Genomic DNA, 15,000 nt, shown 5'->3' on the forward strand with positions numbered 1-15,000 from the left:
GCCCCTCCTGGCAGCAGCAGCAGCAGCAGCAGCAGCAGGAGGGAAGGGAAGCAGGGAGCCCCGGCCAGCCGCGTCCGGCTGCTGCCCCCCCTCACCGAAGAAGGTCTTGACGCTCCCCTTGACCATGCGGCACCAGTGGGCGACGAGGTCCAGGCCCTCGGCAGGGAAGGGGCTGGCGGCGTCCAGCTCCCGGATCTGCTGGAGGACCCGCTCGGCCCCGTGGAAGGACTCGTTGGCCAGGGCCACCAGCTCCAGCTGGGACATGGTCCAGGTCAGGAGGGCCTTGCGCATGGGCGTGTTGGCGTAGAGGCGGTGCGAGCGCTGGATGTAGATCTCGATGTTCTTCTTCTCCAGGGAGGCGTAGAGCTCCTCGATCTTGCGGGCCGGCAGCAGCTCCCCGTGCTGCTTGCGCAGGGCGGCCACCTTGGTGTCCAGCAGGTGCAGCCGCTTGCTGCTCTCCTTGCTCTCGTCCTTCATCAGCTCGTAGTTGTCGCGCAGCTTCACCTCGAGGACGTCGTCCAGGAAGACCCAGGAGAAGCGCTGCACCTTGAGGAGCAGGTCCGGCGGCAGGGGCGGGGCGGGGCGGGGGCCACCCCCGCCGCCGTGCAGGCCCCGCAGCCACTTCTGGACGCCCAGCGCCTCGTCCAGGGTGGCCGAGAAGTCGTACTGGTAGGGGAACTCCACCTCGGCGCTGGCGCAAGACAGGGCCCAGACGCGGTTGCGCAGGGTGCCGAGGGCGGGGAAGGGCCCCCGGTGGAGCATCATCTCCTCCAGCTCGGGCAGGGCCTGCAGCTCCACCTCCTTGAAGACGAAGACGCTGTGGCCGTCGAAGCCGGCCGCCAGCCCCGGGCAGTAGGCGTGCAGGGAGGCGCTGTGCCGGCTGACCACCACCCGCTCGGCCGCCAGGCTCAGGTAGCGCTCCCCCGAGACGAAGGCCGTGGCCTTGAGGGAGCCCAGCTCCAGCACCAGGCTCAGCAGCCGCTTCGGGGGGCCGCCCTCGGCGGGGGGCTGGCCCTCGGGGGACGGGGCCTGCTGCTGCGGCCACAGCGCGCCCCGCAAGGCCTGGGAGCAGCGCAGGGTGGCCAGCAGGTGCTGGAAGAGGTGCATGTGGCTGGCCGGGCTCCAGAGGACGCTGAGGCTCTCTCCGCCTTGCACCTGGGGTCAGGAAAGGGGGTGGGGAAGCAGAGGGAGAGCGTCTGCACAAACCCGTCTCCAGGGGCGACAGGCCACGAAAAGGAGCACAAGAGCTAGGCCACCAGCCGCAGGAGAAGGCGCAGCAAAATGTTGCCGTGGGGCGCTCCTTCCCCTGACTCTCAGCCTGACCTACCTCACAGGGGTGTTGTGAATGTCAAAACGTAGAGGAGGACGCTTGGAGGGAAAGGTGGGGTGTAAGCGTAATAAACAAACAAACAAACTTTGAATAGGAGCATTCTGTGCCGCAACATTTTGCTGCTGATACCAAATATCAGAATGATCTGTGGAGCCAGAGGAACATCTAGCTGCACGTTCGCAGCATCTTGAAGGAACGCCCCCCCCGCCCCGCACCCCCCCACACACACATTCTCCAGAGGGAGCAGAGCAGAGCGGAGCCCTTTCCCACCAAACAGAGGAGGTGGAGGAAAGAGAGAGAGACCAAAGGCGGCCCGTACCTCCAAGGAGCGGATGCTGCTGCGGTAGGTGAGCGAGAGGGCGGAGAGTTCGGCCACGGGGCTGGGGATGGCGGGCGCTTTGCAGCACGGCTGCATCTTCTCCGCGATGGTCTTGACCAGGGCCAGCGCCACCCCCTGGACGCTGACGGTGCAGCTCTCGGCGCTGCCCAGCATGGTCAGGGTGTCCACCCGCACCTCCGTGGCCCCTGAGGCGAGAGAAGGGGTCATGACCTGGGATCGGGCCCAAAGATCCCCAAGGCACGGGGCTCGGGCGGAAGGAACTCCAGGGGCAAACTCTCCGGCGGAGAGGGCAGCGGGCTCCCGGCCCAGCTGGGCAGCTCACCTGCCAGAGCAGACAAGGTGAAGAGGTTCACGTCCTCCACCTTCAGGTCAACCTTCCAGAGGACGCCAAGGTCATCTCCCAGGGACAGGGGCGGCTCCTCCGGGCATCCCGGAGCCTCCGCGTTCCCCGGGCGCCACAGTGAGAAGACCCTGGAAAGGCACTCGGAGCAGGTGTCCGAAGACTCCACCTGCAGGCCCCGGAGGGTGCAGTCCAAGAAGAGGGTGTCCGCGTGGGTGCTGGAGGTGCCCAGCGGCTGGTTGTAGCTGCCCTGCAAGACGGAGAGGTTCCATTTACTTATCTGAAGCATTTCTACACCAAAAGGGCTCCCAGGGTCACGGGCAAATCACCAGGTAAACAAGACACAACACGCAAAGCCTTGCAGGCTTATCATCCCAAAAGACACGACACGCAAAGGAAAAGCGATGGGGAGAGGAAAGAGGTGTGCCTGTGTGAAACACGTGCATGAACCCAGGCGCAAAAGCGCAGCTGTGCTCAGATGTACTGGGGGGGTTAGAGGGCAGCCCGCCTGGTCTGTCGCCTGGCCCACAACCGCCCCTTGAACCTGGCTAAGCCCCACCGTGCTGCACCCCGAGCCCCGCCCCTCATTCACTTGCAGATTGAAGGTGTCCAGGATGAAGGCCTCTCCCCAGACGTGCATGTTGGGTGGGTGGGGGGCCCGCTGGATGTGGGAGTCGGCCCCCACGCGCCAGCAGAGGTGGTCGATGGACAAGACCGCTCGCTGGTGCACGCTCTGAGGACGGAGATGTTGGTAGTCTAAGGGCCAGAGAGAGAGAGAGAGAGAGAGAGAAGGCATGCCGTGAAGGCCAAACCATTCCTAGAGAACTTTCTAGGTAATTCCGCTTCAATTCCACTCCCCCACCCCATTTCCTTTCATTTAATCATTTCTTTAATTTATATCCCGACTTTCTGCCCAAAAGGCAGAACGATAAAAGAAATGATAAAAGAAAATCTTCATTCAAACATAAAAACACAACTAAAAAAGACACAAAGAATGAAAGAAACAGCAAACAGTCAATTAAAACCCGATTTAATGTCCTGCTTCTCAGACACACACACACACACACACACAAAACCCCATCAGGAAACCCAAAACAGTGACAATAAAGGATCAAATACTCTGCACAAAAATACAGTCAAGCCAGACACATGATACACCTGCAGAACAAATAAAGCACTTCTATACCGTCCCAAATTCAGGGGGACAAATAATCTAAAATGCTAATCAGGGCAATAACACTGTACCAAGACCAAACTAACAGTATACCACAGCTAGCTGACCGAGGGCGAGATCCTCCACATGTTTAGACAGGTGGGGGGGAAAGGCCTCACAACTCCCAGTTCTAGGACACCCCCCCCCCAACGCTGGCCAGGGAGTGCTGGGAGTTCTAGGACTCCCCCCTCCCCATCTAAACGTGCGCAGGATTGCACCCTGATCCAATCCTTCTACCTACTAAGAGCGAACTCTGTTCTTCCACTGCCACAACAAAAAGGGAGGCCCGGCACTTACCCAGAGAGACGGAGTTCACGCCCAAGGCAAATGGTGGAGTGTCTCCCAGCTGGACAGAGACGCTGACGTTGGACACCGAGGCACTGAGGATGATGGTGGCCAGAATCTGGGGCATCCTAGGTGGAGCAGGGAGAGAAGAAACCGGATCGCACGCCGGCCCAGAATTATTTCTTGCAGGGAGGGCAGAGAACGAATCCCTTAAACCCAAAGATGCGTAAGGCAGAAGGTGGCTTGGGCACCCGCCAAATGCTTAGGTTACGGCTCCCATCACCCCCGGCTAACATAGCCAACGGTCAGCCTGCTCCCATACCTGCTGGCCCGCACTCTGGGCTCTCGGACGCCTCCATTGCCCACAAATGGCTATTAGGGCTCAAGAGAGAGGGGCCCCCAAACCCAGAAATCAACTTCCACAGGGGGTTCTTCAGGGCCCTTTCTTTGTAGGTCTTCAAGAAAGCGCGGAAGACGCCCCAGTTTTCACTGGCGCTCCTGCTGTTTTTTTATGATTCTAACTGGCAACCTCGTCTTCTATGGATTGCATTGAACAGAACTTGATGGAGTTTTAAGGGTGCCTTCCTGGTGTGGTTTCCGCCTCGTTCCACCCTTAGAGGTGGCCAAGGAGGAATACTTTCAGATCGACGGACAGATGGATGGACGGAAGGCCAGGGCGCCCCTGGCTGCCTCCCTCGGTCTGACCCCCTCCCTGACCAAGCTGGCCCGATGGAGTTGAGGGAAGCTCACCTCCTGCCCCTGCTCCGGGCGGGGGCCGGCAGCCCCGCGGCTTCCTGCGCCGCAGCCAGCATGCTCAGCCAGTGCGCGAACTCCTGGTGGCGGTAGTGGACGATGCAGGTGTTGAGCATGACGGCCATGGAGATGTCGATGGCCATGACCTGCGGGGCAGCGGACGGAAGAGCTGGAGCTGCAGCCCAAGGCCAAGGGCGCAGTGCCGGAGGAGCGGGGAGGCTGGTGGAGAGGGAGAGGGAGAGGGAGAGGGAGAGGGAGAGGGAGAGGGAGAGGGAGAGGGAGCAGGCCCGGCTCACCTGCAAGCTGGCCTTCAACAAGTTGAGGCACACGATCCGCTGGCGGCTTTGAGACAGCAGCAGCCCGTCTGTGGGGAGCACAGAGGATTGGGCCTTTAGTCAACAGTGTGGCGACTGGATTCCGACTGGGCGGGTCAGGCTGCAAGCCCCGCCATGGGCAGCCAGCACAACCGCTGGGCATGATAGGAGCTGCAGCCCAGCCCAGCCGGCTCCCGGTTCGCGGAAGGCCCACCGTCCGCTTTGACGGCTCACCCGCTCCTGCTCCCAGCTGCCGGGGTCAGAGGCCACGGGGGGAAGAGGCTGCACCCCTGCGCAGACGCTCTGCCGCCTGCTCCCGTCCCCTGACCCACTCTCTCTCCAAGCTCTGCCCTCCTGGCGAAACCTGGAAGGGCCCACGGGCCGGACATTGCCCTCCCCTGGTATTTAGGCTGATAATTTGGGGGAGAGCGTGTGCAAGGACAGCCATGCCGTGAGCGACGGGGAGCCCTGCCCAGAGGAGCGAATCCGCACCATGGAGGACATGGGGATAACGTCCACCTGCAGGCCCAACTCAAAGCACCAGGGGGAGGAGAGAGATGGGGAGGGGGGTCTTTCCCCTCAATGCCCCCCTCCTGCTCTCCAGCCCGCCTGCCCTTTCCCTCCCTCCCCCACACTTGCCTTCCAGCACCAGTTCGATGCTCATCTGGGGCAGGTCGCAGGTGGGGGTGAAGCTGCGGAGGGGGATCTGCCCCTCGTCACACTGGTAGGCCACCTGCAGCAGCTTCAGCGTCCAGGTGAGGTGCCTGCAAGGGGGGTGGAAACAGAGCTGCCCTCCTGCTCAGGATTGTCCACACTGACTGGCAGCAGCCATGGCTCTCCAGGGTTCTGGGCAGGAGCCTTTCCTGGCCCTACCTGGGGATGCTTCTGCATATGCAGCAGGGCTCTCTACCACAGATCCACGGCCCTTTTCCATTTAAAAGTAAACTAAGGTCCCAGTCCTCATGATTTTTAGATTTTATTCTAAAACAGGAGGTGTGTGTGCGTGTTTACCTCTTTTGGCTGTTCATCGACAGGACCACACTGGTGTTCTCCGACTCCACCTTGACGCTGCAGGGCACGTATTTCAGGCTGGCCAGGCTCAGCCTGGGTGGGCGCAACTCTGGAGCCCGAGCGGGATCTAGGGAGGGGGAATACGGGCGTGAAAAGGCTGTTGAACCCGGACACCAGCCCGGGGCGTCCCACACAGGTAAGAAAAGGAGTTAGACGCGGGCCGGAGAGTTGATCCGATAGAAGTAAATGAGAACGTTTATAAACAACAAACTAGAAGTTAGAAAAAAGAGAGAAACAGGAATAAAGACATTAAGCCAATCCAAAGCGGAGAGTCAATGAACAACGGTATTGATGGGGAAAACAATCAGGCGCCTTCCTGCCCTTAACCATCGAATGCGGAGAAGGGCCGGCCTCCTGACCAGAACGGGAGCACCCGCGAGGAGGAGGGTGGGGAGGAGGGTGAGTCGCCCCGGGCCAGCAGGCGCGTTGCAGATTGTGGCTCCGCTCAGGGGGATCCAGAGAGACCAAGGGGAGCCTGCCCCCCCCCCACGGCCCAGCTGCCCCCACCCCCCCTTTCCCGGGAGCCGAAAGGTCTTAACCTGCCGTATCTCCAGTGCCTCCGACGCGCTGCAGAAGGGCGCTGTGGAAGAGGCCCTCGTGGAGTTCGGCGTGGAAGCTCCACACCCGGAGGGCCAGCCCCAGCAGCTGCCGCTGGCTCACGCCGATGTCCAGGGAGACGCTGAGCACCAGGGAGAGCTCGGCCAGGCAGGCATCATCCTAATGTGGGGGCCGAGGGGGGAGGGCAGGAAGTCAGGGCAACAGGGGATTTAGCCCCACCCTCTTTTGCCTTTGGCCCCGCCCACAGCAGCCCCCCTACCCCCACAAAGCGCTTCTCCGGATGAGAATCCGGCCCTTGGGCCGAAAGAGGTCCTGCGCCCCTGCTTTATGTCACACCATTTTTCAAGGGTTTTCTCTCCGCCCGCCTTTATTTGAGTTTGGTCAGGGGAGATGCGTTGTCAAGCGGCAGGGGTGGAAGAAGCCACGGGGGGAGGGGGGCTGGGGGGGCTCACCTGTTGGCTGCTCTTGAGCACTTTGCTGTTCACCTGGCCAAAGGTGACCTCGCAGGTCGTGCTGGGAGAAAAGGAGAGAACGGAAGAGGGAAGCGGGCTGGAGGAGAGCCGTCATTTAAAGGCAAAAAACGCTGCCGCCCCATCATTCTGCTGGAATACATATTAAGAAATAATCTCCCCTGCTAAAGGACACACCAGCTCAAAATGCATTGAGAAGGTGCAATCCTATGCATGTCTAGACAGGAAACAGTCCATCAATCCTATGCATGTCTAGACAGGAAACAGTCCTTCAATCCTACGCATGTCTAGACAGGAAACAGTCCTACAATCCTATGCATGTCTAGACAGGAAAAGGTCCTTCAGTCCTATGCATGTCTAGACAGGAAAAAGTCCTACAATCCTATGCATGTCTAGACAGGAAAAAGTCCTTCGGTCCTATGCATGTCTAGACAGGAAAAAGTCCTACAATCCTGAACCGCCCAGAGAGCTTCGGCTATTGGGCGGTATAAAAATGTAATAAATAAATAAATAATAAATATGCATGTCTAGACAGGAAAAAGTCCTACAATCCTATGCATGTCTAGACAGGAAAAAGTCCTTCGGTCCTATGCATGTCTAGATAGGAAAAAGTCCTACAATCCTGTGCATGTCTAGATAGAAATAAGTCCCACCCTCAGATATTTTGCACTTCAACCCCCATCAGCCCCAGCCAGCATGGCTAACGGCCAGGAACTCTGGGACGCATAGTCCAAAACATCTGGAGGGAACCCAGCCCTGTGCTCACCGCCGCCCTGCTGCACAAACTCACCTTCTGCCATTGCAGTCCAGCAAGATACGGCTCCGCGAGACCTGGACGTGCCACAGGGACTCCGAGGCGGCCACGTGCAGCACCATGACGTTGACTGACTCCACGTGGACGGAGCACAGCTGGCAAAGACACGGGGGCACGGGTGAGCAGGGCTGGCCGGGAGGGGAGAGAGACCGACCCACCCAGCTCCGGGGGCGGGGGGTGGGGAGGCTACCTGGCTCAGCAGCCGCAGCAGCGAGGGCCCCAGGGAGAGCGCCTGGCCCGGCTCGCTGTCGCCCTCTGCTGGAACCTCCGGGGTCAGCGTCTGCAGCTCGGCTGCCTTTTGCAGGTCCACGCGGACGCGGACCTCTCCGAAGCACAGCGCCAGGTAACGCCTGCATAGGAAACAGCGGCCAAAGGAGGCGTGGGGGTGGGCAAGCACAGTGGCCACCGTCTCCCCACCGTCCCGGGCGCGTCCCTCCCTCTGGCTCCCAACAAGAAAAGGAGGCGGGGAGCGCCGTCAGCAGCCAGCCGTGGCTATTTTCTCCCGGCATTTCCAGGCAGTGCCCCGAGTTGATCCGGAGGCTCCCGAACTGCAAAAACCGTCTAGCGTTCCTTGGAATCTCATCAGAGGTGCCCCAGTCAGGAAATCAGCAACGGCAGACGGAGTTTTCTACTGAGTAGCAAACGGGTCCAACTTCCCTCCGTTTGATACAGTGAAGCCTTCAAGCAAACCTGGGTTGCAGCCCGTCAGAGCTGAGCCACGCCTGCTGGCACCCCAAGGCACGTCTCATCCCTGGGTGCACTCCTACCGCCCCCTGAGGGAGAGGCCTCCTCACTCCATGCCCCCTGAGGGGGCTGCCCCACGGCACATGGGTGGGGGCAACCATATCTCAGGCCACTCCCCCCCGGCTTCAAACAGCATGGACTGTGGCGCTATGCGCTGGTTATAGATCTCTGCCCCCTAGTGACTGAAGACATTACAACAGGCTCCAACTACATGCAGCACATTTGAATTAATTAAAATTTAGGATTGTGTTTTTAAAAACCAAATCGGCCTGAAGTACACCCCCCTCTGTATACATGCCAGGTTCCAAGCGTGTAGGTTTCATAGTCTGGGTGCGAGGGTCCAGACAGACAGACAGACACTTGCCATTGTACATCCATATAGGAATAGTTCCTGTGTACAGACTACAAGAGGCCAGGAAGCTGCCCCAAGGAGCTTCCAATACCAAAATTTGACACAGGGTGTTGACAGAGAGGGCTCAGGAGGGGTGCTGAGTGCATTCTAGGGGCCCTGTATGAACAGAGCATGTTCCCACCCCAAAATTCAGCCCAGAACCCACTGTTGCATGTAGACGTTTTGCAGCACCACGGGGCTAGAGAGCAGACAAGCGAGCATGAAGGGAAAAAACTTCCCTTCAAGGTAGGACGTTTGGAAACCATTACGTTAACAGAAGGAAACAGACCCGCCTAGAACCCTCCATCTATTTTGGACTGCAGTTCCCAACGATCCTGACTACTGGCCATGCTGGCTGGGACGGATGGGAGTTGGAAGTCCAAAACACCAGGTCGGGAAAGGGTGCTAAACACCCGTGTCACCATACTTACGGCACATCATGGTTCAGCAGCTTGCTGGAGATCCAGATGCTGTCGATTTCCTGAAAAGGCACAGAAAGAGATGCCCGTGGCGACTCTCAGTCCCTGCTCCCTGCTCTGACAACAATGCAATGCTCCCCCCCCCCCGCCAGCTTCGAGAGACCCACGTCCTTCCAAACAGACAATCGGTTCCCTGTTCCGCTCGCCTCCAGGCGACCGGGCTAAAGACTGCGCAGACGTTCTCCGATACCCACCACCGTCTGCTGCTCCTCCTGGAACTTCAGGCTGAGGTTCTGGACCCAGAAAAACCCCAACGTGCGGATCTTCAGCTCCGCCTGGAGCCGGCGGCGGCACCAGTTGGTGACCAGTATGTACAGCAGCCACCTGTGGGAGGGGGCAGATCAAAGGGAAATTCAAGCCAACGTCTGCATCAGCCATTTGGGATGATCGTTATGACTCGAAGCACCAAGGGTGCTTAACATGTGGCTATGTTCTTGGCACCAGGCAAAGACTTTTCTTTTCTCCCAGGCATTTTGGAGACCAAGTTCTAATGGTATTATTTACTGATTCCTGTGCTGATTATCAATTTGCATTATATTGTAATTTATTCTTTACATTTTTGTATCATGTTGCATATGTTTTTTTTAAACTATATTTTAAAGAGGGCATTTTATGTTTTTAAACTGGCTCTCATTTGCCCAGAGAATATTTGTTATTGGGCAGGTGAGAAATGTACTAAATAAATAAACCCATTGCACCTTGAACCCACGCCTACATTTTGCCACCCTGACTCAAAGAGGTAGCACCCCCCACCCCCCGCTCCTTTCTTTTATTTATTTTATTACAATATTTATATACCAAACCCCATTCAGAATTTTGGAGTGGTGGACAAAATAAAATAGAATAAAAGCACATTAAAAGTACATTTTAAAAAGAAACGCAGCCTCCCCACAACCCGGTGCCCTTTCAGGTATTTTGGACTTCCAACTCTGTCACAACCAGCATGACCAATAATCAGGAATGCTGGGAGTTGTAGTCCAAAGGCTTTGGAAGGTCCTAGCTGGGCGGAAGTTGTTTTAAGTCCTGGTTCTCTCTCTCTCTCCCTCTACAAATGTAGGCCTGGCTGCACACAAGCGAGCTGCAGTTATTCAGCGGCAAAGGGAAGAGGCACCACATCGGAAGGTACCCTACCAGGCCGACCCTGGGTGCCCACCTAGCTCATCAGCGTCACTAGCCGCCCGTTCTAGGACCGGGTTCCAGTGATAACACTTTGGAGGTATCACTACAGCCCCCCGCCCCCCGGACAAGGGGCAGAATTAAAGCTGGGAGACCCCGATATGGTGGATGGTACATTTGAGGCACGTGTGACACAACAGACCGGGCATGAGGTCCGGGGCACGGGTAATGGCCAGATCTGAGCTTAGCAGCATCGTTCCAAGCAGACAGGGTCTCATGCAGCATCTGGTGCAAGGAAGTGTGCATTTGAAGGGGCTGAAATGGCTGGATGGGGATGATGGGCTTGGTGAGATTTGAGAAGGGGTAGAACAAACGTCACAGCTATGCCACGAGAGATGGGTTCGGGCAGGTTTTGCCTGCCTGGTGCCCCTCCAATTAAATTGGACTGCAACACCCACAATTCCCAGGGGATGATGGGCATTGAAGTCCAACGCTCGGGAAGGGCACCAGGCAGGGGAAAGATGCTATTGTTGTTCCAGCTGGTTTTATGGTTGATTTTAATTGCTGTTTTATTGCTTTTAATATTTTTAATGTATTATTGCTTTTAATGTTTCTTATGTATTTTATCGCAAGCCGCTTTGCCCTGAAAGGCGGCCAAGAAATGTTTTAAATAAATGAATAAAAATGAGGGAAGCACCAAACTCAGCTGCAGGGAGGGAGGTCGTGGAAGGAGACAGGCCAGGAACAACGAGCACTTCGCCAGCGCGACAGGAGGCGGCCAAGGACAAGTTGCGAAGCCACAATTTGAGGGGGGGGGCTTTTGGGGAGAGGGCTGCCCCCCCCCCACATCCCAAAAGCTCTGAGCTGCCTACGGCGATTCAGGGACCTGTGCAGGAAACTCCAGGCTCGGGCCAGGGAGGCACCTGTCACTGCCTGCAAAAAACAGGTGTGTGTGTGTGGGGGGGACACACTTGGCGTGTGCGTTTGTGGGGGCCAAGACGCCCAAGCTTTTGGAGATGGGTTTATGGGGGGTGGGGGGCGGAGGCCAGGTGGGCATTTGAGGAGGGGCAAAGGATGGGGAGCGGAGAAGGCATGGGGAGGGGGGGAATGAAGGCCTGAAGTGGCCAACTGGCATTGCCAGTTACGGGGGGGGGGGGCGCAGGAATGCCAAGCCTTGAGGGGGCAGCCCCCAAGTGTGACACCCCCTCCCCCCAAAATGGATGCACTTGCCCCCCCTGCCCCCGCCCCCACCCCCACCACAGCTTACCTTCCCAGGCACAGGCCGCCCAGTAGGACCAGTAAGACCAGCAGGAGGGCGCCCAGCACGGGGGTCGCCATCGGGGGTGGGCGGGGGGCTGCAGAAGGGACGAGGGGGCGCGGGAGGGTCTTTCCAACCGCCCGACACCGGCAGAGCCCCGAGGACGGGCCGACGGGAGTGCGCGCGGGCTGGGCAGGGAGGGAGGGGGAGGAAGGAGCGTGCGCGGCCCCGTGCAGGGCGGCCATTGGCCAGCGGGGAAGGTGGGCGGGGCCAAGCCTCACGGGGAAGACACGCCTCCCCTAGTACACCGAAGCTCGCCAGCTTCCGGGGACGCACAGGCTTCCTCGGCAACGCTCCATCCGCATGGCTCCGTCCTCCTCGCTGGGCTGCTGCTGCCACCTCTTCTTCAAGGTCACCTGGTGCCCTCCCGAGGGGCCGGGCTGCAACCCCCATCATCCCCAGCTATGGATGATGGGGGTTGCAGCCCACTTTTCCACCATAGGCCATGCTGGAACTTGTACGGCTCCCCCCCCCCCAATCTCAATAGGGCTTTATTTATTTGATTTTATATCTCGCCTTTCTACCCCAGACTCAGAACAAAAACCAGAATGAAAGCATAACATGTTTAATTTAAAACCCAAGATAAACAGACACCACAGGACTCTTCCTCCACAACGTTGTTGGCGCTTTGCTGGTGCTTTTTAAAAATGTAGTCTGTAGTCAAAAACACCAGTAAACCCTCGTTTAAGTAGAAAGAAAGAAACAAACACAGATACCGCCATCATTGACCGCCTTTCTCTAAATATTAGGCCCAAGCAAGGTGGCAAACAATAAAAGCCAATAAAATGAATGTGTTTAAGAAACTCAATTTGTATGTTTCCCGTTGATTTGCATGTGATGAAGTGGCCCCCAAAAGCGCTGCCAGAATTAACTGGGGGGCCTTTAAGGTGCTACAAGCCCCTTGCAATAGCCTGACGCCGAATGCCTCCGGCATTTATCTTGTGTTTCCTTTTACAGGGCTCAGCAATTTCTCAACAGCGGACCTGCATTCCAGGAAACAAATGGCCTCCGGGCTGACTCCTGGACTTGCAAGTCGGGGCCAAAAGATGCTGGGAGCTCCGAGCCCGAGCTGAGCCCCTGGACCTTTCTTTCCAGAAAGAAACCCCTGATGCACCCCTCCACTGGTCTCCCAGCATTTGGCAAAAACAGATGTTCCATTTTCTCCAACACACTATTACCGCCCCCCTCAAAAAAAGAAAGGGAAATAAAAATATTTATTTATTTATTACATTTCTATACCACCCAATCGCCGGAGCTCTCTGGGCGGTTCACAAAAATAAAGGTTTGCAGCTTGGTAAACCCAGGACCCAGACCCAGCTGCAACAGCCGCACGAGCCCTGCGAAAATAGCCTCTCTTCCTCTTTCTGCAACTCCTCTCCTTGGCCATGCTGGGAAATGTAGTCACCCGTCTCAGCTTACAGGGAACCGGAAGGGACACCGCGGGAAGAACCAGGGTCTCTTGGAACTCCCATCGCACAGACCCCGTGTAGTCAACATGACCCTTGGTAACCCTGTATACACCTTTCCGGCTGTTCTCTGGGTGGGCTCGCCCGTTTCTTTTCGTTTGCTACCTGGAATCAAGATTAAAGACAGCCAACTATATTCCTGCATTGAGCAGGGGGTTGGACTCGATGGCCTTATAGGCACCTTCCAACTCTACTATTCTATAATTCTATGATCTATATATTGAAAGGGAGAAATGCTGGTTGTTCATTTTGCAATGGGGGGCATCATTTTTGGGTGAGCACTCTTTTTTAAATAGTTTCAAACGTGGAGTGTAAAATATTTTACCCAGTTTAATTACTCCTAAAATAAACGGATTTAAAGCCGCAATTGTATTTGGTGTTGTTTTTTGTGTAAATGTGCATAGACAAAATTGTGCCCTATTATTATTATTATTTATTTATATAGCACCATCAATGTACATGGTGCTGTACAGATTACAGATTCCCCTAAAGCATGGGAAACAGAATTTGAACACTGATTGCATAATACGAAGATAAAGATTGTTGCAGGCGGGGGACAACATCTCTAAGAACAGCGTCATTATCGTTCGCCATTATTAGGGGATTGAGTCACAACCATTCACACAGGGCAGGGAGTCAAGGTAGTATTGATGGACTACGAAGCCCCCTAATCCTTGACCATTGGCCATGCTGGCCGGGGTTGATGAGTTCTTGTCCAAAGTATCTGTAGGGCACCAGGTTACCTGCCTCTGGTGTAGAAGCTAAACTTGCTCCTTCTTTCACCAGAGGGTCCTGGGTCGGTTCTCAGTCACACGATGTGTGGCCAAAATGTCAGGAATGAGATTTTTTCCCCATATAAACATCTCTAAAAAAAGAGGTGCATCTTAGAATCGCGGGTGTGTCTTAGGGTTTTTTTTTCTGTTGGTGGTACTGAAATTAGTGTGCGTCTTACAATCGATGGCATCTTACAATCAAAGAAATACGGTATTTACATTTATATACTGCCCCATAGCCAAAGCTCTCTGGGCAGTTTACAAAAGTTAAAAACAGTGAACTTTAAAAAGAAATATACAAAATTTAAAACCATAAAAAGCATAAAATACAAACAAAAACAGACAATATCCATTTAAAAACAACTATTCGTGTGGTCAGTTAAAAAACTCACCATATGCATATAAAGGGAGACAGGTTCTGTTTACTGTCTCTGCAGTGTTACTGAACGAAATAAACTCCGAAGTATTAAAAACTGGCCAGCAAGCTAAAAACACACATCAGCTACCGGTGGTGCTGTCTGTGCTGATGTTTCCTTCAGCCTAGTGTAGAGTATTCACTGATATATAGTCAGTGGTGTAGTGGAATTAGCGCTCACGGGGATGTGGCTGGGTGGATTGTCATGAGGAGCACCTACATTTCAAAATTGACCCCTATGTAAATGCATAGCAGTGGGAGATGCTGAGCGAAAAAGCAGAGATTGTAAGGGCAAGAGAGGTGGGCAAGGATGCCAGGCGAATATCATTCACTCACACACCCAGCTCTTAAACGGGCACATCTAGAAGGCATCTTGCTCAATTCCTTTTGTGTGTGTGTAAAGTGTCATTTGCTCTCTAGCAGAGAACGAATACAGGCCTTCATGTATGTACAAGGGCATTCCCGCTGGAGGGTAGATTGGCTTGCACCCAAGACCTTTTAAAAAAACTGAGTGGCGCTGCCAGGGTCCTTTAAGGGCATAAGAAGAGCGCTGATGCTGGATCAGACCGAGGGTCCATCTAGTCCAGCGCTCTGTTCACACGGTGGCCCACCAGAGGCTGACCGTGATGGCTGTCATTCAAGACCTTCCTCCGACGGGAGGAACAGACAGGGCTCTTAGAGGCGAGGTGGCAAAATGCCGGAGAACTCTTTAAAAATCATCTGCCCATTTTAGAATCCACAGCAGGATTTCTGCCCCCATGTTCAGCACAAGACAAAGAGGAAAGAACAGACCCAAGTACCCATTACACG

At 55.7% G+C, this 15,000-nt stretch overlaps 1 protein-coding gene across 1 annotated transcript in view; it reads right to left on the reverse strand.

Annotated features, from left to right (window-relative positions):
- Positions 1–11,560, reverse strand: part of BLTP2 (bridge-like lipid transfer protein family member 2) — a 24,370-nt gene extending 12,810 nt beyond the window's left edge. The window contains exons 1-16 of the mRNA XM_063146706.1: positions 11,486–11,560; positions 9,297–9,426; positions 9,055–9,104; positions 7,679–7,838; positions 7,465–7,583; positions 6,657–6,717; positions 6,186–6,363; positions 5,587–5,713; positions 5,215–5,339; positions 4,558–4,625; positions 4,259–4,407; positions 3,521–3,636; positions 2,603–2,766; positions 1,993–2,260; positions 1,650–1,855; positions 96–1,155 (exon numbers count right to left, since the gene is read on the reverse strand). Coding sequence (XP_063002776.1) covers positions 96–1,155; positions 1,650–1,855; positions 1,993–2,260; positions 2,603–2,766; positions 3,521–3,636; positions 4,259–4,407; positions 4,558–4,625; positions 5,215–5,339; positions 5,587–5,713; positions 6,186–6,363; positions 6,657–6,717; positions 7,465–7,583; positions 7,679–7,838; positions 9,055–9,104; positions 9,297–9,426; positions 11,486–11,556 — 3,052 coding nt within the window. The 5' untranslated portion in view covers positions 11,557–11,560. The remainder of the gene's footprint in view (positions 1–95; positions 1,156–1,649; positions 1,856–1,992; positions 2,261–2,602; positions 2,767–3,520; positions 3,637–4,258; positions 4,408–4,557; positions 4,626–5,214; positions 5,340–5,586; positions 5,714–6,185; positions 6,364–6,656; positions 6,718–7,464; positions 7,584–7,678; positions 7,839–9,054; positions 9,105–9,296; positions 9,427–11,485) is intronic.
- Between the last annotated feature and the right edge of the window lie 3,440 nt (positions 11,561–15,000).

Source organism: Elgaria multicarinata, chromosome 22 (assembly GCF_023053635.1).
Source record: "Elgaria multicarinata webbii isolate HBS135686 ecotype San Diego chromosome 22, rElgMul1.1.pri, whole genome shotgun sequence".
Lineage (NCBI taxonomy): Eukaryota > Metazoa > Chordata > Lepidosauria > Squamata > Anguidae > Elgaria > Elgaria multicarinata.